Here is a 25,325-nt window from a genome sequence, read left to right as displayed (position 1 = left end):
TGACTCTGTTCATTATGAAGATGTGAACAGCAATACCCATTTTTTAAATAGCACCTTGTATTCTTTATTTGGTAATTCACTTTGTCACCTCAAGACCTGCTCAGAAATATACCACAGAGTAGCATTCTTATAAACATGATGTTATTAAAAACATAACACAAAACTGAGTTTGATTCTCTTGGAGCAGCACACAATGCAGGTACCCAGGTAACATAACTCATCCAGTTGCTGGAGTTGACAGTGAACAGAACAATAATATTTTCTTCTTTATGATACAGGTACATGTAGTGCACTTCTGTAGAACTTTTAATCAATATGTTTTGTGCAGTAAATGCAGTCCTTGATTAAAAACTGCATCATTACTTTCCTTTTACTGTTTTTGAAAATAGGTGTAATGTTACACAGGCAGAGGAACTCCGCAGAGAGCGATATCCTGACAAGAAGCTATCTTAGTGCAATTTCTTTTCTGCTAACTTACATTCTCCATAGATGAGTAGCATTTCTATCTTCTTTTCATAGGTGTACATTGTACTTGCACAAACCTTCGAATGAGAACAGTTGACTGAATGAGCTGTGTGCATTTTCCTCGTGTTTCCATTTGTTTACTGTCAACACCTGCAGTTGGACGAGCTATATTACCCCCATGTTCCTTCTCTGTGTGCTACTACAGAAGACTCAGTCAGTTTTGTGTTATAACATCATGTTTATGTGAATGGTTCACAGTGATGCATTTCTGATCAGGTCTGGAAGAGAGTACTGCATAAAAATTACTAGTTACTACAGGGTCTGTACCAAAAGTTTCCAGAATGAATTTTTTTTTTAAATTATTTATTCCATGTCAGTTTACAGTCTTTTCAGAACTTTTCGAAGTATTCTCCCCCTGCTTCAGTGCACTGTTGCCAACACTTCACACAGTCATTTAGGGTGTTAACGGGAATCTCCTTTAGTGTGGTTGTTGAAGTTGCTTTTACAGCCTCCAGCATCACATGTTGAGTTCCTTTCAGGATTCTTTCAATCCTTGGGAACAAATAGAAGCCTGTTGCTGCCAGCTCGGGGCTGTATGGTGGCTGTGGCAGCATTGCCACACCCATGTTGGCCAGCAACACGGAGACAATGAGTGTGGTGTGGCTTGACGCATTGTCATAGTGCACAATCCAATTGTCATGAACTTCTTTTGAGACAAATCTAAACCTCTTGCACAACCATTTGAGTACTTCACAGTAAAACTCCTTGTTGACGTTTGAGCTTGTAGTACAAATTCACTATGAACACCTTTTCTGTCAAAAAAGAAAACAATGAGCATTGCCTTGATTTGCGATTTGCTCATCTCCGCTTTTTTCAGGTAAGGTATGTGTCTGGAAATTAATCGCAGTTCCACACAACCACAGATGGCCACCGTTGACGAGTATGGTGGTGACCAGGGGAGAGGCCCCATTCTCCCAATATTATGTTACTCTTGATGCCATAGTATGGGGAGCCATCAGTTATGATTTCACGTCATGGCTGTTTGTGATTGAGGCGGCTTTGGTGGCACAATGGTATGTCATGGACACCTTGCATCCCCATGTGTTTCTTCTCGAGTGACAGTATTGTGGTGCCAGTTTTCAACAAAACAATGCTCGTCCACTCATGGTGTGTGTCTATGAACTGTCAGCATGATGTTGAGGTACTCACATGTCCAGCAAGATTTCCAGATCAGTCCCAATACAACATTCATGGGATCAGCATGGATGTCAACTCTTGTCTCGGTACCATTATCACTGATATCAAGGCCCATTTACAACACTTGTGGGCCCGTTTGCCTCAGGAGAGGGTACAATGGCTTTGACATCCTTCCCCAACTGAATTGGTGCATGCATCCATGCCAGTTGGGGTGCAACATTGTTAAGTGGGCCCATACTGCCAAGTTACTTGTAAATTTGAATCAGTTTTATAATTACTGTAATAGCATCATATATCCTCTCAACACATGAAGTTTCATTTTATTTCCTCCTTCCCTTCTGGGGACTTCACTTTTTTTTGTTAGGCAGGGTATAAAGACTCTATTCAGTTCATTAACAATTGTTTTCATGCGTGTCTTGGGTCTTTGAGCAGTGGCATCGCTCATGTGTCACTAAAACCAAGTGCTTTTTCTCCTCTAGTTTGATAATCAGATGCTCCACATATACCCCCAAAAGGAAACAAAGTGTATAGTAGTATACGGACAGGAAAGTGCCTCCATTATGTCTAATTCTGGATCAGACTTCACTGAAACAATAAATTTCATGTCACATACCCGACGATTCATAATATGCTCCAATAAAGACATTTCAATTTAATTATTCACAGTTACTGTCGCAGAGAAGAATGGTCCATGACCCTGCACTTCATTACCGCATGCTAAGTATAATCTCGATCATTTTGTGCCTCCACGGTGAAATAATGTAAATGTTAATAAAAAAAAAAAACACATCTGTATATCAGGTGCATTTATTACATCACAGCCGGTTTCTTTCTAAATGAACGTCTTTAGGTGATAATCTTTGTAACTAATTCTCTGCCAATTTGTAAGAATTAGTTACAAAGACTTTCACATAAAGACATTCATTTAGAGTGAAACCAGCTATGGGATTACAACACACTACCAGTTGGGGTAATCATATGCCATCCCAGGGGGAACGGGGTTGCGACAGAAAGGGCGTCTGGCCACCCCTTACATTAACCATGCCAAATCCATTAATAACTATACCGACCCTGTGCCAATGTGGGACAACGGCGTGAGCAAAAGATGACGATGATTTCTTGTTCAATTTTAATAGTACTTTGTCAGAATGTGTTTAATTAAATCTTAATGGTTCAGTAATATCTTGCTGTAAACAGATTTTCAGCTATGCATGAGAGGTACTGACTAGTTTCTAAATAAACTTTGTTTTCAAGCAGTTGTTCTTTTATATTGAATAATGTTTGAATTGAAAATCTGTATTTTTAGATTGCCAACGCCTTAGGAGCTGATGCACTAAGATTGTATCTGATCAATTCCCCTGTGGTCAGAGCTGAAAATCTCAGATTCAAAGAACAGGGTGTCAGAGATCTGCACAAAGACGTTTTTCTTCCGTGGTACAATGCATACCGTTTCCTTATCCAAAATATTGTTAAGCTCAAAGGTGTAAGTACTATTTACATATTTATCCAATGTTTTATTGGTGTATTTCTATAAGTTGCTTTCTTACTTTCATTGCTGTCTGTTGCAATATCACTTGTGTAATTTTTCACCCAAACAGTTGTGTTACTGTAGATATTATTCTTCACTATACTTCAGAACACACTGGATTGATGGAACATGTGTCTCTCTTTATATAATTTTAAACCATCATGAGACTCTTTTACTAAATACACCTTACCACCAGTAGTACAACAGATAAACCATGATCAAATGCAGGTAAAAGCGATGGTCAGAGATATTTCAGCACAATAGAAGTCAGAATAGTAAACCAGAGTTTGAAACGTAGGAACAGTAGTGTAGTTACTTCATAAAGGACAATCCTGTAGTCTCCACGAAGTGTGATCAATGACAAGAGCAATGAATAAACAAGGCTAACTGGTGTTTGTATTGACCTTTTATCGCTGCACCAGGTTCAAATATACCATGATGCAGTTATGGTGATGCATTTGTTTATGGGACATACATACAGTGGATACAAAAAACTTTTTCTAATCCTTTGGAAATGTACCAGTAAAAGAAAACTATTCTTTCTCTTGAAATGTTTTCGTTGTTTGGAAGATGCAGCGTTATATTTTTTTTATCATTGTAAGGCAGTCTTTGTATAGTTTAGTTCAGCTTTCCATTCCATTAACAAATAGTTTCTTCTGGAATCTGTTTCATCATTTCCTGTCCATTTTCCTCTTTGACTGTTTGAATGTCTCATTAGTGTTTGAACTATTTATTGTTCCATCAAACAACTCTGATTTCTCTTGCTGGACTGACAGGTGGTAGTATTACATATTTGAATAATAGCACCCACACCCAGTTTTTTAAAGTAATTTCTTCTGCAGGTATCACAAACTGATATTGTTTTCTACATAAAATGGCATGGATAATTATTATCTGGCTTATGTGCATACTTTTGTGCAGCATAAGTCAGCTCTTGTAGAACTGACAGTTTGGAGAGTTATCTGCAAAGGTTTTGTTAACCAAGGGTTTGGAGAGCAGTGTGCAAAGTTTTGTTACCTTTATCTCCTTTTCCTTGCCACCCAAGTACAAGAAGAAAGATTATCTGTAGTTTTCACTTCTGGAAGACTCTGTGTGTGTGTGTGTGTGTGTGTGTGTGTGTGTGTGTGTGTGTGTGTGTGTGAGTGAGCGCACACGCGCACGTGTTTAGCTCTGAATGACAACTCATCCGAAGGTTAGAAATGTTTTCTGTTTGTTTATGTGCCCATTGATTGCTCAGTTGTTATTGTTGTCATTATTTCCCTGGCAGAGCAGCTGATAGCAATGGAACTTACACAACTGTGTTTCTTAGTAAGAATTCACTTTGAGTCTTTAATTACTTTTTGTCATTGACTGGACAGATACTGTTGCTAAACTGAAAATTGAAACATAAATATTTTTGCTAAGCAGCCAGATAGGTTAGTTACCGAAGATTTGAAATTTAGTATGAGATATTTGTACATAAAAAAAGTCTGGTGAATGCTGATTGCCTTTATGGATCAAAATTATTCAAGCGGCATTTGAAGGTTTCAGTTTATTTACCTAGTACTGGTCAGCTTGGATTTAATTCAACACTGTCATAATAACTAACTGAATTGTTCCAAAATAGCATTAGCATGTTGCTGGTGACGTCTGCTTGAACAGTTGTAGGACTTTAAATAAAGCTTTTATGCTGCTGTCACAAAATACTACACAGTCATAATTCTACAGATATTCTGTACCCACTGAAATATTTTACTTATCCTCAAGGCGACAGTATTGTTTCAGATAATTCCCAGAAGTAAAGAAATTTATAATGTAGTTATGTGCAGTTTTTATTATATAGAATAATGGGGCAGCAAGTGTTTCTTTCAAACAAGTACAGGAAGTTTGCATTAGCAATCTGTCTTTGAATTAATAGGGTAAATGTGGCATTGTAACTGATAATTTAATATATATCCTCCCACTCAATGACAATGGGGTGCAGCAACCATAGTCACATTTACAACAAGAAAAATAGTCTACACAAATTGTAGTAGTTGTGAATATAGAACAACATGTGTGCATGCTCCATAAATAAAGCTTCTGGTATCGTTTACAACATAGATTCTTTTTCTTATTGAAAAAATTGATAATTGAATCTTACACTTTTACTTCCTTCTAACCTTCAGTTACCCAGGAAGATAGACCATAATACAAAAGTCTGTTAGGTGTAGTATGTGCTAATATGAATCTAGTTTAGTTTGGAAGAGGAGTGAAAAGGGGAAAGTGAGAGATTCAACCTGCAAGGTATGCTTAGTTAACCAAGTACTAAAGCACTGTCATTGTCAGTATTCATCTCTTACTACTACTGTCAAGTTGTATGGTATTGTTGGTTGAGAGCTTTCTATTGACAGGTTCAACCATATAATAGGCATATTTTTCTATGTTAAAAATATGGTTCAGATTGTTATTCTGAATGACCATAGCACTTACATAACATATTTGGTCAACTTTCTCACAAAACATCTGTCATTTTTACGTAATTAAAGCTCAAAAATTATTAAATTTGAAGATTTGGTAACATGATCAGAAAAATTCTGTTATTGGCTGAAGCTCTGCTGACATCACAGGCTAGGAGCAAGGAGAAGCTATACACTTGTTATAGGAGTGTTAGCCAAAGTTACTAATGTTCTTCTGTATTTTTTCTACAAACTGTTTAATTACTTACTGACACAAAATGCATTTACAACTCTTAAGTAACAATGGAAAGGAATTTTGTGAAGGGCAATAGTGGAAACCTTCCAAAAGTTGATGCGTTTGTGTGCTCTTTGTTCTTCAAAGACAATCCAGATTTTTATGTTCCGTAAATAAGAAACATGAAACTGCATTGCATGGCAACTGGGATGGAAGTACTGCGACACAGCAGTAAATCGCAGAACTCTCAAAAATGAAAGAATCTGGAATAGGGTTATTTACTCGGACCAACTGAAAATGTTTTCCGGGGCAACTTGTGAAACCACACACAGTAAAACACAGAGGAAACTTTTTCATTCAGAAGGTAATTCTTTTTGTTAATTGCTGTGGTTATTTCTCCAACCAATACTGTTTTCCAGGTACCTCTCTTCTCAGCTTTCAAATTTTCATACAGCATAGTAACACCCAGGGAGTAATGTCCATGGGAACTGAGTTGACATATGGTGCAGTGGCTGTGTGTCAGTTTAGTTTGCACAGACACGACTTCAGAGCATCATTATATTTACCTTCAACAGCTTTACGCATTGCAGTTTTTCTGTTCCTCCAGGTCATCAATTTAAACCACCAGAAAAGTTGTTGTTGTGTTGTTATGGTCTTCAGTCCTGAGACTGGTTTGATGCAGCTCTCCATGCTACTCTATCCTGTGCAAGCTTCTTCATCTCCCAGTACCTACTGCAACCTACATCCTTCTGAATCTGCTTAGTGTATTCATCTCTTGGTCTCCCCCTACGATTTATACCCTCCACGCTGCCCTCCAATACTAAATTGGTGATCCCTTGATGCCTCAGAACATGTCCTACCAACCGATCCCTTCTTCTGGTCAAGTTGTGCCACAAACTTCTCTTCTCCCCAATCCTATTCATACTTCCTCATTAGTTATGTGATCTACCCATCTAATCTTCAGCATTCTTCTGTAGCACCACATTTCGAAAGCTTCTATTCTCTTCTTGTCCAAACTATTTATCGCCCATGTTTCACTTCCATACATGGCTACACTCCATACAAATACTTTCAGAAATGACTTCCTGACACTTAAATCTATACTCGATGTTAACAAATTTCTCTTCTTCAGAAACGCTTTCCTTGCCATTGCCAGTCTACATTTTATATCCTCTCTACTTCGACCATCATCAGTTATTTTGCTCCCCAAATAGCAAAACTCCTTTACTACTTTAAGTGTCTCATTTCCTAATCTAATACCCTCAACATCACCCGACTTAATTCGACTACATTCCATTATCCTCGTTTTGCTTTTGTTGATGTTCATCTTATATCCTCCCTTCAAGACACCATCCATTCCATTCAACTGCTCTTCCAAGTCCTTTGCTGTCTCTGACAGAATTACAATGTCATCGGCGAACCTCAACGTTTTTATTTCTTCTCCATGGATTTTAATACCTACTCCGAATTTTTCTTTTGTTTCCTTTACTGCTTGCTCAATATACAGATTGAATAACATCAGGGAGAGGCTACAACCCTGTCTTACTCCCTTCTTAACCACTGCTTCCCTTTCATGTCCCTCGACTCTTATAACTGCCATCTGGTTTCTGTACAAATTGTAAATAGCCTTTCGCTCCCTGTATTTTACCCCTGCCACCTTTAGAATTTGAAAGAGAGTATTCCAGTCAACATTGTCAAAAGCTTTCTCTAAGTCTACAAATGCTAGAAACGTAGGTTTGCCTTTCCTTAATCTTTATTCTAAGATAAGTCGTAAGGTCAGTATTGCTTCACGTGTTCCAACATTTCTACGGAATCCAAACTGATCTTCCCCGAGGTCGGCTTCTACCAGTTTTTCCATTCGTCTGTAAAGAATTCGTGTTAGTATTTTGCAGCTGTGGCTTATTAAACTGATTGTTCGGTAATTTTCACATCTGTCAACACCTGCTTTCTTTGGGATTGGAATTATTATATTCTTCTTGAAGTCTGAGGGTATTTCGCCTGTTTCATACATCTTGCTCACCAGATGGTAGAGTTTTGTCAGGACTGGCTCTCCCAAGGCCGTCAGTAGTTTCAATGGAATGTTGTCTACTCCGGGGGCCTTGTTTCGACTCAGGTCTTTCAGTGCTCTGTCAAACTCTTCACGCAGTATCGTATCTCCCATTTCGTCTTCATCTACATCCTCTTCCATTTCCATAATATTGTCCTCAAGTTCATCGCCCTTGTATAGACCCTCTATATACTCCTTCCACCTTTCTGCTTTCCCTTCTTTGCTTAGAACTGGGTTTCCATCTGAGCTCTTGATGTTCATGCAAGTGGTTCTCTTATCTCCAAAGGTCTCTTTAATTTTCCTGTAGGCAGTATCTATCTTACCCCTATTGAGATAAGCCTCTACATCCTTACATTTGTCCTCTAGCCATCCCTGCTTAGCCATTTTGCACTTCCTGTCGATCTCTTTTTTGAGACGTTTGTATTCCTTTTTGCCTGCTTCACTTACTGCATTTTTATATTTTCTCCTTTCATCCATTAAATTCAATATTTCTTCTGTTACCCAAGGATTTCTACTAGCCCTCGTCTTTTTACCTACTTGATCCTCTGCTGCCTTCACTACTTCATCCCTCAAAGCTACCCATTCTTCTCCTACTGTATTTCTTTCCCCCATTCCTGTCAATTGTTCCCTTATGCTCTCCCTGAAACTCTGTACAATCTCTGGTTCTTTCAGTTTATCCAGGTCCCATCTCCTTAAATTCCCACCTTTTTGCAGTTTCTTCAGTTTTAATCTACAGGTCATAACCAATAGATTGTGGTCAGAGTCCACATCTGCCCCTGGAGATGTCTTACAATTTAAAACCTGGTTCCTAAATCTCTGTCTTACCATTATATAATCTATCTGATACCTTTTAGTGTCTCCAGGGTTCTTCCATGTATACAACCTTCTATCATGATTCTAAAACCAAGTGTTAGCTATGATTAAGTTGTGCTCTGTGCAAAATTCTACCAGGCGGCTCCCTCTTTCATTTCTTAGCCCCAATCCATATTCACCTACTACGTTTCCTTCTCTCCCTTTTCCTACACTCGAATTCCAGTCACCCATGACTATTAAATTTTCGTCTCCCTTCACTATCTGAATAATTTCTTTTATTTCATCATACATTTCTTCAATTTCTTCGTCATCTGAAGAGCTAGTTGGCATATAAACTTGTACTACTGTAGTAGGTGTGGGCTTCGTATCTATCTTGGCCACAATAATGCGTTCACTATGCTGTTTGTAGTAGCTTACCCGCACTCCTATTTTCCTATTCATTATTAAACCTACTCCTGCATTACCCCTATTTGACTTTGTGTTTATAACCCTGTAGTCACCTGACCAAAAGTCTTGTTCCTCCTGCCACCGAACTTCACTAATTCCCACTATATCTAACTTTAACCTATCCATTTCCCTTTTCAAATTTTCTAACCTACCTGCCCGATTAAGGGATCTGACATTCCACGCTCCGATCCGTAGAACGCCAGTTTTCTTTCTCCTGATAACGACATCCTCTTGAGTAGTCCCCGCCCGGAGATCCGAATGGGGGACTATTTTACCTCCGGAATATTTTACCCAAGAGGACGCCATCATCATTTAATCATACAGTAAAGCTGCATGCCCTCGGGAAAAATTACGGCCGTAGTTTCCCCTTGCTTTCAGCCGTTCGCAGTACCAGCACCAGAAAAGTATGTCTATAAAATATACAGTTGGTACAGCAGAACCTTAAAATATCTGTTGTCCTACTGTATGCATAACTGCTGCTGAAACATTATGATTTAAAGGTGCTTAAACAGGACCAACTTGCATTACATCATACTGCCCTGGTCTTATAACCTTTCCTTACAGGTTCCAAGCAGTTTTCTATTTTTCTCTTTGTCAAAATCATACAACTTTACAACAGCCTCAGTGGAGATGGTTGGAAGTGACAAATTTGTTGTGTTCAATGACTTGTCTGCTTGTCTGTATATGTGCGGATGCATATATATACATATGTGTGTGTGTGTGTGTGTGTGTGTGTGTGTGTGTGTGTGTGTGTGTGTGTGAGAGTGGCGCGCGCGCGCGCGCGCGCGCGCATGCGAGTGTATACCTGTCCCTTTTTCCCCCCAAGGTAACTCTTTCCGCTCCCAGGATTGGAATGACTCCTTACCCTCTCCCTTAAAACCCACATCCTTTCGTCTTTCCCTCTCCTTCCCTCTTTCCTGATGAATCAGCTGTGGGTTGCGAAAGCTTGAAATTTGTGTGTGTGTTTGTTATTGTCTCTATCAACGTACCAACGCTTTCGTTTGGTAAGTTACAGAATCTTTGTTTTTAGATATATTTTTCCCACATGGAATGTTTCCCTCTATTATATTCATTGTATTACGAATAAAGTAAACTTAAGGGAACAGTGTATCAAGTGAAGAGAACAATGTATCAAGTGAAGTGAACAGAAATGAAAAAAAAAAGAAAAAAAAAAAAAAGAAGTTGCTCCGAATAAGGATCAGTCTAGAGAACATAGCTTTAGTAGTCCAGCATGCTATTGATTACACTACAAGTGCCACTGTTGTTATGGAGTGTTTTTACTTACATCAGAATGATCCTGACAGAAATAAATACACATAGTGACCGCTGTCTCATTTGGATCTCTAGGAATGAGTTGCAAGCACATTTTATGCATCTTTTCATTCATTTTGTAAATGTATTTCTACAATGTGATACTACTCACTATTTGCCACCCACTTTCTGCCATGGAAATTCCAAAACAAGTTGTCACTGCGAATGAGCTTTATGACATTAGGAGCAGCATGCTAGCCACTAACGTCACAGGCGTCATATGACTCAAATTTAATCTTTCCAGCAAGCTTTAAAATTATTTTAATTTCGTTTTTGTTTTGTAAAAAATAATGAAATTGATTTTGTGTGTGTGTGTGTGTGTGTGTGTGTGTGTGTGTGTGTGTGTGGAGGGGGGTGCGTTGCACTTAGAGTTTTGATGTTGTTTGTTGTTGATGACAGTGAGAGAGAAGGGAAGAAGGGAGAGTAGGAGAGTACCCAGTATCAGCATGTAGCTTACTGTTCTGAAATGTTGCCAAACTGAATGTCACACGCCTTACTCAGTGAGATATCGCAAAAGGTTTTGAAATTTAGACCTGGTCATTACACCAAGCATAGTGTTGAGGGCTGTATGCCACCATCGTTTATGCCTTTACCTGCCAAATATAGGTGGTGAAAATTTAATCCACCATCAAGATTCAACACAGTTTCCTCCAAGTCAAGTGCAACCTCACAGGCATATATGGTAGCGACTTGTCTACAGGATCACGTATCTGTCACAACTGATCTTCTACAAACAACAAACTGCTCATATTACTGCAAACTATGCTGCATAGTAAAACAACTTAAATTTTTGTACTGTCTGCGCAGTATTTCCAATAATATTAATGTAAAAAGCTATTTTTAAAAAAAATCCTAGTTGGTTTTGCAGGAGAGTGCTCTGTTACAGTGATGTTTGGTATGAGATGTGATTGGAAAGTCTTAAGAATGGGCTTGTAATTGTACAATGGTGGTACTTACATGCTATGGTGATGCATCACCTTCAAAATAGTCACCTTCTGACTGAAAAAACTGACTCCAATGGTGTTTCCACTTTTGGAAACATTCCTGGAAATTTTTTTCCTGAAGTTTGTTAAGGACGCTCTCCGTATTTGCCTGGATGTCTTCAATCGAGTCAAAGCTATGCAACCTCTGAGTTTTGCTGCTACTTTTGCATCAGCCTTTAACAAGCCAATCACCAAGTGTGATGTGTCCACACAAACTCAGACCATAGATTCAAGTACTAGCACATGCACTTGTTGGTGCATCTGTTGGGGGAAAAGCTACACTTGAACCAGAAATTATTCGGAAGCCATTGGCAATGGGCTTTCAACCTAAGTGACATACTGCTGCCCACTGCAAGAAACCCACTAAGCCATCCCCTCAGCCCTAGCAACCAACTTCCGCCATAAGTAAGGAGAAATGTTGCTCAAAAAGTAGTTCAAAGTCAAAGAAAGTGGCAGTTAAATCTTCAGATAGGCAACCCCTCTCCCTCTCAGATGAAGACTTTACTCTTGAGGATATGGATTTTCACTTCAAGGAACCAGAGAACCGGGCACCTGCTAACTTTCCCTTGATCTCACAGATAAATCTCCACCTCCGAGGAAGAAAGAGAGGACCAACCATCTCTGATCAACTCCAACAGGGACTTCTGTGTTGCAGTGTAATTTAAATGGATACCGATCACATTTGGAAGAATTGCAGCTCCTGGTCCAGGAGAAACTGTTCTGCATGTGCTTACAAGAAACTCATTTTAAAATCACCGACACACCTGCATTAAGGGGTTATCACCCCTACAGGAAGGATGATATTACTGGAGATGTGGCTAAAGGCGCAGTGCTTGTTTTCATTGATGACAGATGACACTCCTGTCCTTTGTACTGTGACCATACAAGCAGTTGTCGTGAAAGTTCTAGCACCATTTATCGTCACGGTGTGTTCTTTACATCTTCCACCTCATGATCCTGTGGATGCCGATGCTTTGATCGAACTCTCCCAGGCACTCCCATGCCCATTCTCCCTTGTGGGAGGGGGGGGGGGGTTCAGTGCACAGAATATGCTGTGGGGCTCAGCAACCACTTGCCCCAAGGGTTGAATTATCGAGCGACTGAGCGACTTGTCCATTCTGTGAATATCTGCCTGTTGAACTCGGGTCAAAAAACACTTTTTCCTCAGCTACAGGGTCTTTCTCAACCATTGACCTTAGTTTTTCCTCCCTAGCTATTGTAGACTTGGTTCAGTTGGAAGTGGCTACAGGCTTACATTCTAGTGACCACTTCTCAATGTGGATCTGTCTGCAGACTTAAACCATGGTTGACAGGAGACCACGAAGATGGATGATTCAAAGGGCAAGTTGGTTGCAGTACTATTGGCAGGCTATTTTTGAACAAAAGGATTGTGCACAGCAGACAGTGACCCACATGACTTATGAGCTCCAATGGGCTGCCGCAGAATCCCTCACCTGGTCTAGCAACCACCTCAGACGACGGACTGTACCTTGGCGGAATGACGACCATTGCTTGGCAGTTGGAGCCAGATGAACAGCTCTGTGGAACTTCAAACACCATCCATCTACAGAAAACCTTCCTGCCTTCAGATATGTGAGAGCACATCCAAGGCCAGTGATAAAAGAATGGAAGAGGGGTTCCAGGAAGGAATTTATATCTTCCATTAATCGGTCTATTCCCACTGCGCAAGTTTGGGATCCAATAAGCTGGATTTCAGGCAAAGAGAGTGTATGTCTCTTTCAGCCTTGTCAAGAAATGTAGCATTGAAAATACATTTTCGTGCACTAGCATCGACCCTTGACAACTTAATTCTTCTGGAGATGGTGATACAGGGATCCTTACACTGAATCCATTTGGTTTGTGTGTTTTATGACCTTGAAAAAGCATACAGCACCACTTGGAGGTACAGCATCCTTTGCCAACTTCACTAATGGGGCCTATGTGGACATCTGCCACTTCTTATCCAGTTCTGCGTCTAGGACTGGTGCTTTTGATATCACGTTGGTGATGCCTTGTCCAACTGCTATGTTGATGAGGGTGACGTCCCCCAAGGCAGTGTACTCAGTGTCACATTCTTTGCCATTGCTATCATCAGCATTTCCTCTGCAGTCAGGAGCCCCGTCAGATGATCTTTGTTTATGGGTGACTTCGCAGTCTTCTACTCTTCCTCTGATCTTACAGTGATGATGAGGTAACTATGGCTGATCATCAGGAGGCTAGAAACCTGGCCCAAGACAACTGGTTTTCGGTTCTCACCAGAGAAGACTACATGTGTCAGTTTTAACCATGCTCATAAAAGTTTTAACCAACCAGTGCTCATAGTGGGGGACAATATGTTACTTTTTCAGGGAAATGTGCACTTTTTGGGTTTATTATTTGAGTGGAAATTAACTCGGGCCCCACACCTAAAAGACCTATGAACAATGGGATTCCAGTCATTGAATATTTTGAAATACCTTAGCGGAAAAATATAGGAAGCTGACAGGTTCCACCTCCTGAAGCTTTATAGAGCATTTGTTAGATCATTTGTAGATTATGGCAGCATGGTCTGTGGATCAGCTCATATTTCCTACCTCAAGGTGATAGATGCTGTCCACCACGAGGGCATTCGGATATCGACAGTCTGTATGCAGAGGCTGGTGAACAACCCCTTTGGATTCAGTGATGTATCCTTTTGGCTTTACAGGCACTGAAAATCTTAGTGTAACCTCAGTCATTGGCATTTAGTGTAGCAGTACAACCCAACTTTGAATGGCTGTTCAGGAATCGGGCCAATGTGACCAAGCCATTCAGGATATGTGCTACTGACTGTCTCGAAGATCTGGATCTATCAGACATCCGAATACACACAGGGATGGAACGCATTGGCACCTGGTGTCTTCAGAAGCTCAAAGTGATTTTAAGCTTGTACTCCAGATTACGTTTTTACAAATTCGTTTTCTTCCATTTTAAATACATACCACAGTTTTATCATCCTTTTATACAAATGGATCCCAGCAAGATATTGTCCTTGGTTGTTCCACTGTTTTCCCCGGATACGGTTTTCAAAGTGTGTCTTGTGGAACAATTTACAAATTATGATGCATAGTTACATGGCATTATGATGCCACTGGAGAGGATTCGCAGACATCACCATACAAGGTTTCTTGTCTGTTCCAACTCACTTAGTGCACTACAAGCACTTCACCAAATGTGTATAGTAGACCAATTGATTAAGCTCATCCATGACTCTTTAAAGCAGCTCCATCACCATGGCAAGGGACTGGTCTTGTGGTGGGGTACCTGGCCACGTCGGGATACAGGGAAATGACGTGGCCAACAAAGTAGCCAAGGAAGCGTGTCGAGATGGTGAATTCCATCAGTGTCTTATCCTGTTGCATACCATCATCTCATTTTCTAACAGATGCATCATGCTGAATGGTTGAAGATGACAGAAAACAAACTGTGGTCGCTCAAATCGACCAAACAGTTACGGTGGACTTCACGCCAGCCTCACCACTGGAAGGAGGTTCTGCTTACCAGGCTGTGCATTGGACATAGCCCTTTAACACATGGCTTCCTCTTCCAGTGGTAGGATCCACCACTCTGTGAGGTTTGTAGTGTGCCACTTTCAGGTCAGCACATTTTGGCCATGTGTGTCTTATACACTGATACCAGGACAACCCTCTGTCTCAATGGAGATCTGACCACAATCCTCATGTTTTCAGTGTTACAAGAGTGGTGAAGTTTTGTGAACTGTCAGGCCTCAAACCTAAACTGGTGGGGAAGGGAGGCAGACTTTAATTCATTAGAAACTGGTCCACATGTGGGGACAGCCTTCGTCCCCACCTAGGAACTGGCCCACATGTGGGGACAGCCTTCATCCCCACCTAGGAACTGATCCACATGTGGGGACAGCCTTCGTCCCCATCTATGAGATCGGCATGCTGACTTTTCGTCAGGGCACTGATGACCATGATGTTGAGCATCCCTCACTTAAAATAATCAATATCATCATCATTGGTCAGGTGAATGAAAAACCAACTTCTCTCTCTGCAGATAACTAATTTGTATCCAGAAAGCTGATAAGGTTTTCTGCTATCACAGAATTATACTGCTCATTGAAATACTGCAAAAAATGAGACAAATTAGAAATTAAGTATGTAATTCAGAACATTATAAGAGCCATACCAGGAAACTGACTGGTCTAGGTGTCAGTAAGAAAGTTATTACAAGTTGGTTCCTTCAAAGAAAAAAGCAGCAACCATTTACTGGTAATAATGCAATTTATTTACACTATTAGTGCTGTTACCAGTTTCGAACCAACAGATTCATCTTCAGACTGTTGTTCAGTTTACAAAGGCATGCTGAAAAGTAATGCCTCAAAGTTTTTATGTGAATACTCTTAAAGATTTTAAATAAAACATACTTGAGGAACATTGTACATCATTAATCTTCATGTCTGCATATTTATTTCTCAACATAGTTACCCTGACAGTTTACCAACTTCTCCCAATGAGAGACCAATTTGTTGATGACCCTCACTGTAGAATGTTTGACTTTGTTGATGGAGCCACAAACTCACCTCTGTATACACCACTCTATCACTATCAAAGTAATGTCAGTGAAGGTGTTCTTTCAGTTTTTGGAAACAGGTGAAAATTGGATGGGGAGAAGTAGAGACTGTATGGAGGATGATCAATGACAGTGGACCCAAGGCACTGGATTGTTGCAGATGTTGCAGCACTTGTTTGTAGTCTGGCATCATCACCATACACAACCTTCATTTTTCTATGGATTTCAATTGGAGGCATGTTTTCTGCATTTGGAACCTCGATTACAGCATGCTGTTTCTCACGCACTGACATAGTTACTTTACACACCATCATGTTACACACAAAAATCCAGAGTCCTCTTGTGACGGAGGGTTGCAACTTGCATCACAGAAATGGGAAAGTCAGCCGAGTAATATGCATGACTTGTAAACACCTCAACTGAAATTGAGAACAGATAAAAAATTCAGACACATTACTTTTACACACACCCTCGTTTATTGCATTTGTTGTTTACACTTGTTGTTGGCAGTTTTTCTCCAACAAATAATGTAAACAACAACAAATGTAGTAGAAACATAAACAGCCATCTGAAAATGAGTCCATTGGGTCGAAACTGTTAACTGTACTATTTGGGTAAATGAATAGCATTATTGCTGCTTTCTTCTTTGCGGGAATCAACTTGTATTTTGTACACAATCATGGTCTCGAAAAATGTCAGTTGTTGGAAAAATAGTGGGAAGAAAGTTTTTGTTCCAAGTGTCATTAATACGTTTAGTTTGTGATAATACAACTACAGAAATTCAGCATTAGGTTTTTAACTAATAGGACTGTAATCAACAAAAACCATTTCTCATAACTTTTAAATTTTGGAACTTGAGAGCAAAGCTCAGCTTGGCACAAAGACCATGCAACATCTACTAATGCATGTTTGAAAGACTCTTTTCTTGGTTTGGCACATGGATCAAGTGTAGGAACATGCAGCAGAGTAACGAGAACACAGGACCATTGAAAATGCATTTTTTTTGGATGAAAAAAATGACAGAACATTTTCCATTTACACTCTTCATTTTATGTCCTTGTGCCCTGTATCACATAAACGTGCTCAAGCAAATATCTCCATGAATTTCAAATGTTTATTCACATTATGCATTCAAAAACTGAGTTTTGAGCCTGAAAACACAGAAGCAGCCTCAATTATAGCCCTTCAAGAGTATTTTTTGGGGGAGCCATATTCACAGCTGGAGCAATCTTTGTGCAATGATTGGTGATGTTATTGGGAAGATTTTAAACTGAGTTGTGTTTTCTGGAGTCACGGCAGTAACTAACCAGGATTATTGAATTGTGATGACAGTCTACAAACTAATTGTTAGGTTACCTCGCAAGCACATAGCTTTTTCCAGAAGGTTGTGAAAGAATAGTCATTTTCTGGAACATCACATGAATCAGATTAGATTATGCATCTGGAAACGACTTGTAGTTTAATGTGTACAGCTGTTATTTAACAATTTTGAAGGGTGTTGCTAATGCTTTGACAAACAGGCAAATGGCAGATGTGTCTCTTCTCATTTACCTGACCCACTTATCCTTTTACATGTTTTCCAAGTTTCTCACAAACCGTCCCAGATGAATGCCACTGTTGTTCCACATAGTGTAATGTTTATGATTATCAGAAGGAAGACTCCTTCATTTTTAAGAACTAATTTGGATATTAATTTTCCCAAGCAGTTAAACATTTGTTACATTCGTGTATTTTTATCTACTTTACAAAATGTTGGTGCGTGTTGATTTTAATCCACAATGAAGTTCAGTATGTTATTCTTTTGGTTGTCAGGAAGGTGTGGACTTAAAATTTGATCCAGATGAGAGAGTGGAAGAGTCTTCAACAAATATAATGGATAGATGGATTCTATCTTTCACATATTCATTAATCAAGTTTGTGAAAAACGAAATGGAGCACTATAGGCTTTATACAGTTGTTCCTCGCCTCATCAAGTTCATTGATAATTTGACCAACTGGTATGTGCGTATGAACAGGAAACGACTAAAGGTGAGTAAGAGATGCTTTACTTGGAAAGTGGTGGTGTTGTGTCCCAGTTCAATTCAGTATCTCTCTATTAGTTACCTAATTTAACCATCTGATCTTCAGTATTCTTCTGCCACACTACATTTCAAAATCTTCTATTTTTTCTTGTCTAAACTGTTGAACGTCCACATTTCATTTCTGCTCCAGACAAATACATTAAGGAAAGACTTCATAAAGGCATGTGTCTGCTATCAAATAATTTCTGCAAATACTTGCTAAAGCTATCACATTAGAGCAAAAATTTGCACGTGTTTACTTTCGCAAGTTGCTTGGGCTAGTGAATTTGACGAACTTGCTGCCAGTACTTGCAAAATTATTTCCACCAGTGATGATGTAAGGTGGCCAAGTGGAAGTTTACAGTGTAGTGCTTAAAAGCCAGAGCAGCTGCCACCATTTTATTATTATTATTATTATTATTATTATTATTATTATTATTATTATTATTATTATTATTATTAAATAATAATTGTAGTGAGGGCCATTGCATGCCAAGTGCAAAATTTTGGAAAAAGTTCCCACATGACCATCACGGGTTTTGCTGAAATTTTGTGTGAACATTGACATGTGTTCCCAGTTAACATTGGTAAAGTTTTACCTTCGCCAATTAAATACTTACAGAGATATAGTCATTTGTTTGGCCCCGTAGCGCACCTATCAACAATGTTGCTGCGAGTTTTCGGCAACTTTGAGACATAATATTTCTGGGAATATTTTCTTGAAAGAAACAAAACTTGGCCATCTTGTACTACTTTTTGCTCACTCTTAAACAAAATAATAAAAAAAATATTTCCTTACCAATTTTCATATGGATAATTTGAAGTAAAGTCAGACAAAAAAGTACACAATCAAAAAATATGCTGTTTAATTTTTCATATGTCAGGGAGTAATTGTAGTATAAATGTGAGATTTTCCATGTGTAAACTTACCAATACAAGTTTGTAGAATAACCATAGTTTACAAATTGAAGACAAAGTTGAAGATTTTTCTAAAAATGCCAAAAATGGCAACTGTTTTCATTAGAAAGACCATGTTCTAAACCATCTAAAAAAAACTATATTTCTTTTCGCAGTGCAAGCATATAAGACCCTAAAAAGCAATGATAAGGTGAAGCCAAAAAAATAGTTGCTAGAAAAAAGTGTGAAGTTAAGCCATTTATATCTCTGAAAGTAACTGCAGCATAAACGTGAAACTTTGCTCGTATAAACTTACCAATGCAAGGTCTTAAAAATATTAATTTTCATTCACCTAATGCTTTTCAATATTTGCCAAAAATGGTTATATATGGCCCACTTTTACAAAAAGGAATCTTCTGCATCCTCTTTTAAACCATTTTCATTAGAAATACTATGTTATAAACCAGCTAAAAACTAGGTTTGATTTTGTAGTTTGAGCAATTAAGGCCTAAAAAAAGATGACTAGTTTGAGGTGCATTGAGCATGGGTCCATGTTCTGCTGGTACTCAAATTAAATCCAACATTTTTCATTATGTTTTACAACTGTTTAGTACTCTTTGTGGAAGATAATATCAAAAGTTCTGATTACTAGCAAACGAGCTTGAGTCACAAAAACTGAAAATAAGTAGTCTCTTTTGTGTTTTTAAACATCTCTACAGCATTCAACTCTACAAAATTCTTTGAATAAAAAACTGAAGTGGCTAAGAATCCAATAAAGAGAATAGTTTTCTCTTTTTTGTGATAGTAACGGTTTGAGCTAATCACATCAGTAAATTGTAATTTTTTAGGTTCTTTTGTGCCAAAATTTCTTTTCAAAAAATGCCATGAGTGACATCATCTAGTCAACAGCATTGTTTCCCTCATGACATTCTACAGCAAATTAATGAAACCCTTTAAAAAATTCAAGTAGCTTGAAGTAAACCTAAGCTTAGGATCCTAAAAAGAGACCTTTTCTAGCTTTTGCCCCTGATGCTTAAAGATTTTTATCAGGCTTGGGAACATGTGGTAAAGAAATCCACCTTTGGCTGCTGTTGCACAGCTGTCAGGCATGGCCCCTGTGGTGATGGTGATGCTGGTTTTGTCACTTTAAAAGGTACCAGCAGTGTTTAAGCAACTGTGTACCATAGTAGCACAGTTATATAATTCTCCTCTGTACACCAGTGTTCCACATAAAGCGCAAACTGTGCTGACACAAAATATGCTATACCTTAAACCAGAGTGAAACTAGCCTAGCACATCAGTAACATTTCACAATAAAGAGACATACTAATGATGCTCTTTAACATGAGTCATTTCCAAAAAAATTCAGGAAGACTGCTGCGAACTTGTCACACAATGTGACAATGTGTAAATCATGCCAATTTATATGATGTGTGCTGGAGCTGTTATGCAATAATTATACTACCATGATGTCCACTGTTGAATTGTGAAGTTTATAACCGCATCAAAACCTTTGATATTACCTTCCACAGAGAGTACTCAATGATTGAAGAACATAATGAAAGATGTCAAATTTGAGTACCAATGGAGTGATGGCCCAGTGTCGTTTTTTAAGAGACTTATATGCTGACATTGCAAAAACTTTTTTTGAAAAATTGTCACCCTTGTCCTCAATTTCTAAACTATTGGAAAGAAATAGGAGAACAAAATTTTATATGCTACAACCTTGTATTGGTAATTCTCAAAGTTGCAGAGTTTCAGGCTTATCAAGAAGTTGTTCCCAGAGATATAAAAAGCTAAATTTAACATTTTTTTAGGTGTCTATTTTACGAACAACTTCGCTTCAAATTATTCGTATAGAAATTGGTCAGGAAATTTCTTTTTTATTATTTTATTAAGAGAGTGCAAAAAGTTGTACAAGGTGACCTATTTTTATTTCTTTCAAGAAAATATTGCCAGAGACATTATGTCTCTAAGTTGCCAAGAATGCATGGGTGCACTGTTGATAGATGGGCTATGGGGTCCAACAAATGACTACATCTCTGGAAGTATTGGATTGATCGTGCAACTTTACCAATGTGTACTGGGAACATGTGCAGATGTTCATACAAAATTTCATCAAAATCTGTGATGGTCATGTGAGAACCCCTAGACCAGTTGGCCACGGAATGACCCATTAACAATAATTTAAGAAAAAAACCCAGTGTTTGGGTGAAGTAATGGATACAGAGGCATGCATATTTAAGGTTTCAAGGACTGTTGTACAATCAAGTATTCCAAAACAGGATACAAAAGTATGTCAAGCTACATCACCAAGAAATCACCTTCTAATTACTCTTGAATTTCTAGACATGGTATTTATTAATTTTATTACAAATGTAATGCATTCACATTTAAATTAACATTTTTAAAAAATCAGCTAACATTTTTAGACACCCGAGCCTTCCGCTTCCCCTTTTGGTGAAACAAAGTAAGCAGCAAATTCATTTCCCACTTCTTTCACTGGCTGTAGGCTATTATGTATTTTTAGGGGTTCCAATGTTCATTTGTTTCAGTCCACTTGTATCTGTGGCATTCTCCTTTCTGTTATTGACATTTTCGTACTGATAATGAACATGGAACACTTAGTCAAGTTTGAAAATCACACTCAACAGCTGACAAGTTCAGCAAGTAATTGCAGCAACTTGCAAGAGACTGTTTCCACAAACTACTGCTTTTTCAATTCCACAAAACTTGCGAAAGTCACTTTGCTGGCACAGTTTCTATGTCAAAGAACTTGCAGGAATAAATTTTACAGGTGACTTCAGGATGTTCAGTTACTGATGGACACATGCCTTAACACTTAAATATATATTCAATGCCAACAATTTTCTCTTGTTGTATATACATACTTTTCTTGTTATTGCCCATCTGCAAATTGACTTTCCTATTTTAGCCCTCGCCAGTTATTTTTCTGCCCAAATACTGCAAAAGAATGAAGGAGCTGTGTGAAAACTCAAGAAAGTGCTTGTAGTAAAAACATGAGTATTGTTTCCAGTCAATGATATGTCCACTTTAGTTTCCATTTTGCATTCAAGGTTCCAAAAATCTACAAAAAATTAATGGTATTTTTGAATGAAATTGGAGAGGAGAAAATCCCATTTTACTACTTTCTTTACACTTTAGTTTTCTTTTCACTTTTTCTATTTGAATATATTCTATTGCCTTGAAATTTAAATTTTTATTGTCTTCCACTAATGTATAGACTCTTAAAATTTTGTCACATACTTTTCTTATTAAAAATCATAGCATTGATTATATTTCTGGACTAATAACTTGAATCAAACACACATCAGAATGACATACCATATTTACCCGATTATAAGACAAGGCTTTTTCCCCAAATTGTCATTCTAAAAATACGGGGTCGAGATCAAACTGTTGCTGCTGAGTTCAAAGTTTTTGCGTTGTTTAATGATTAATATAGGGGTCATCATACATTCACACAGGAAGCTTTGTATTGAAGTTTTGTACAGATTAATTTTGAACAATCCCAAAGGGTAGGACATATCGAACAATTCGAGATTTCCTGATATGCTGAAGTGCTCGATACGGTATCTACTTTGCTCGAACAAACACGTGAAATTTGACTTGTAGCACTAGTGCAAGGGATATGCGAGAAACTGTGAGCTAGCCACTACAACAGTATAATGCTCTGCTTAAAAACTGATAGTTTTATGAAACACAGGAGGTAATAACATTAAATTCTATCAACTTAAAAACTTTTATTTTATTTGAACTGGATTGCAATAAATGTTCTCATACATGTTTGGATACTGTATATGTACATTTATGCTGTTTTTTAAATAAATTTAACATTCAAAGGAGACAATCTTTGTCTTCAAAAACCATTAGTTGATTCTGAACCAAGATCAACATTTTATTTGGCTGTGACACACAACATTTTATTTGGCTGTGACACACTGAAATGATTTGCTAAAGGGTTGTAAATGAGAAATTGGATTGGTGTACATGTTAGAATACTGGAGAAAATTGAAACCATTTTTTAATCATTTATAGAAGAAGATGATGACATTCAGATGAAACAAGAAGGCAAATTATCTTCTAGAATGAAATGTCTAAACTGACTGTAAGTGTTCTCACAAGAATAAATTACAGTGGAAAGACTTGTTGTGGGGATAGTACATACAGACGTGTCTAGATCATGGGATGAGTGAAAGATCAATAATAATTGGACTGAATAGTGATTGCAATCTTTTAGTTATGTATTAGTTGCTGTTTGTACATACAACCTGCACCCTAGATGATGTTTCACTGTTGCTCAGGCACAACACTATGGAAAGTTACAGGGGGGACAGTGACCCAGATTGACTGAGAACTATGAGTGTGAGGAGGGGAGTGTTGAACTAGCAGAAATTTTCTCATGCAGCCAGCTATGGGAATGTATGCTGTGTACTTGGCTTTTTATGAATTATTAAATGATTAAACTGCAGTTTTCCTGAATTCATTTTCACTCGGAATCAAATTGACTGCAAAATTGGAGAAATACTCAACAATAGCATACGTGTCTGCAGGTAACGTTAAAGTCTAGGTGGGGGGCCAGTGGTGTACTTACGTGTATTATACAGCAATGTTGTCAACAGTCACCATGAGGTATGACTGGAACGATTGGGGGTGTGTCAGCCGCTGGTTCTATACAGACAGTGAGATTGGCAGGCAGACAATATGTTTGGAAGCAATAGACATTCTCACATTCATACGTCGGTATAGAGGGACAATCTACTATATGTTAAAAAAAAGGCTATGTTCTCCTGTTCCACAGTAACCAAAACCACAGAAATCACAACATATTTGGAAGAAACAGCCAAATATTTTGACAACAGAGATATAACTTTCACAACTGTCCTATCAGGATGACGACAACGATGATTAAAAATGGTGATACCACATATGAGAGCTAAGTAAACAAAAACGGCAGTGAAGATAGAAATTAATGTAAACAATTTTTTTTGTTTTATTTAGAAATTAATTTAAACAATTTATTTTTGTTTTATTTTATTTCTTCTTGTATTATCGAAACATAGACAATTAATAAACGGCATGTTAGAGTAGGTATAATGTTACAGTTCATAATTGTGAATAGTCAGAATACGTTAAAAAATAAATTTGCCTCGAGGAGCCTCTTAGAAAAAAAAAGGGGTCATCTTATTTTCAGGGTCATCTTATACTCGGGTAAATATGGTACTTTCAAGATTACCAGTAACAAGTTAGTTGTCAGTTGCTTTGTAATTTCATGGTATGATTTTTCAGGGAGCTTTTGGAGTAGACGACTGTACAGGTGCCTTGAATGTGCTCTTCACTGTCCTTTTGCTGATGGTTAGAGTAATGGCACCATTTACACCATTCATTACAGAAACAATGTACCAAAATTTAAGACGGGCACTAAAGAAACAGAACTTTGAAGGCTGTGATAATACAGAAAGTGTACATTATCTTCCTTTTCCCAAAGTGAGGTGAGTGGTTTTCCATGATTTTTATGGCTGTGATTCACTGTTACACACTTGAGATCTAGTTTTTTCTGTGGATTTTTTCAAATGAAGTGAAATTTCTGCATAATCAAAACCTGTAAATACAATCAAACTTGAGTGAATTTATGTGCCTCATTAGTAATAGATGGCAGTTTAGAAGACTGGTACCATTCTCAAATTAAGAGAAAGTAATACCTCCTATTTTTTTATTGTCTGTAAATAAAGTTTAAGTGAAAAATTTGAATTTGGCACTAATTCTATAAAGCTTCTTCTCCAAGCCACTGAGGTTGTAACTTCCTTTATTAACAGATGCCAGTACTGCAGTGACTCACAAAATGGCTGATATTGATGTTTATATTAGACAACGTTCTGTAATAAATTCCTGAGTGCAGGAGGTGAAACGCCCATTAACATTCATGCAAGGCTGCAAAATGTGTACGGTGATGCAACTCTGGATATCAGCACTTTTAGGTGATGGGTTTGTCACTGTAATGAAGCTGAAGGGGAGACAGCGTTTGCTGATGAAACACGGATAAGCAGGGCATTGACAGTAATGACTCCGCACGACATTCATTGAGTTGATGATGTCATGCAAAGTGACTGCAGATGATTTGTGTTGCATTACTCCCCTCAGTAGAAGCAGTGTGATGATGATCATTCAACAACTAGCTTGGATACCAAGAATGCTAAGCAACCAGAGTAGAGAGACAAGAAAAACAATTGCCTGTCAACTCTTGCAGTGCTTCCATTTAGAGGGAGAGAAGTGTCTGGAAAAGAAGTGACCAAAGATGAAACATAGGTTATTCTTTCTGAAACAGAATCAAAGAGGCAGTCAATGGAATG

The 25,325-nt window shown here is 38.2% G+C and overlaps 1 protein-coding gene across 1 annotated transcript in view; it reads left to right on the top strand.

Moving 5' to 3' along the window:
- The window catches only part of LOC126185046 (isoleucine--tRNA ligase, cytoplasmic), a 175,671-nt gene that overhangs the window by 85,168 nt on the left and 65,178 nt on the right, over positions 1-25,325 (top strand). The window contains exons 13-15 of the mRNA XM_049927800.1: positions 2,969-3,145; positions 17,810-18,025; positions 24,265-24,467. Of these exons, the coding sequence (XP_049783757.1) occupies positions 2,969-3,145; positions 17,810-18,025; positions 24,265-24,467 (596 nt within the window). The remainder of the gene's footprint in view (positions 1-2,968; positions 3,146-17,809; positions 18,026-24,264; positions 24,468-25,325) is intronic.

This window comes from Schistocerca cancellata, chromosome 4 (assembly GCF_023864275.1).
Source record: "Schistocerca cancellata isolate TAMUIC-IGC-003103 chromosome 4, iqSchCanc2.1, whole genome shotgun sequence".
NCBI lineage: Eukaryota > Metazoa > Arthropoda > Insecta > Orthoptera > Acrididae > Schistocerca > Schistocerca cancellata.
The sequence above is the reverse complement of the archived record's forward strand: the minus strand, read 5'-3'. Positions and strand labels throughout refer to the sequence as shown.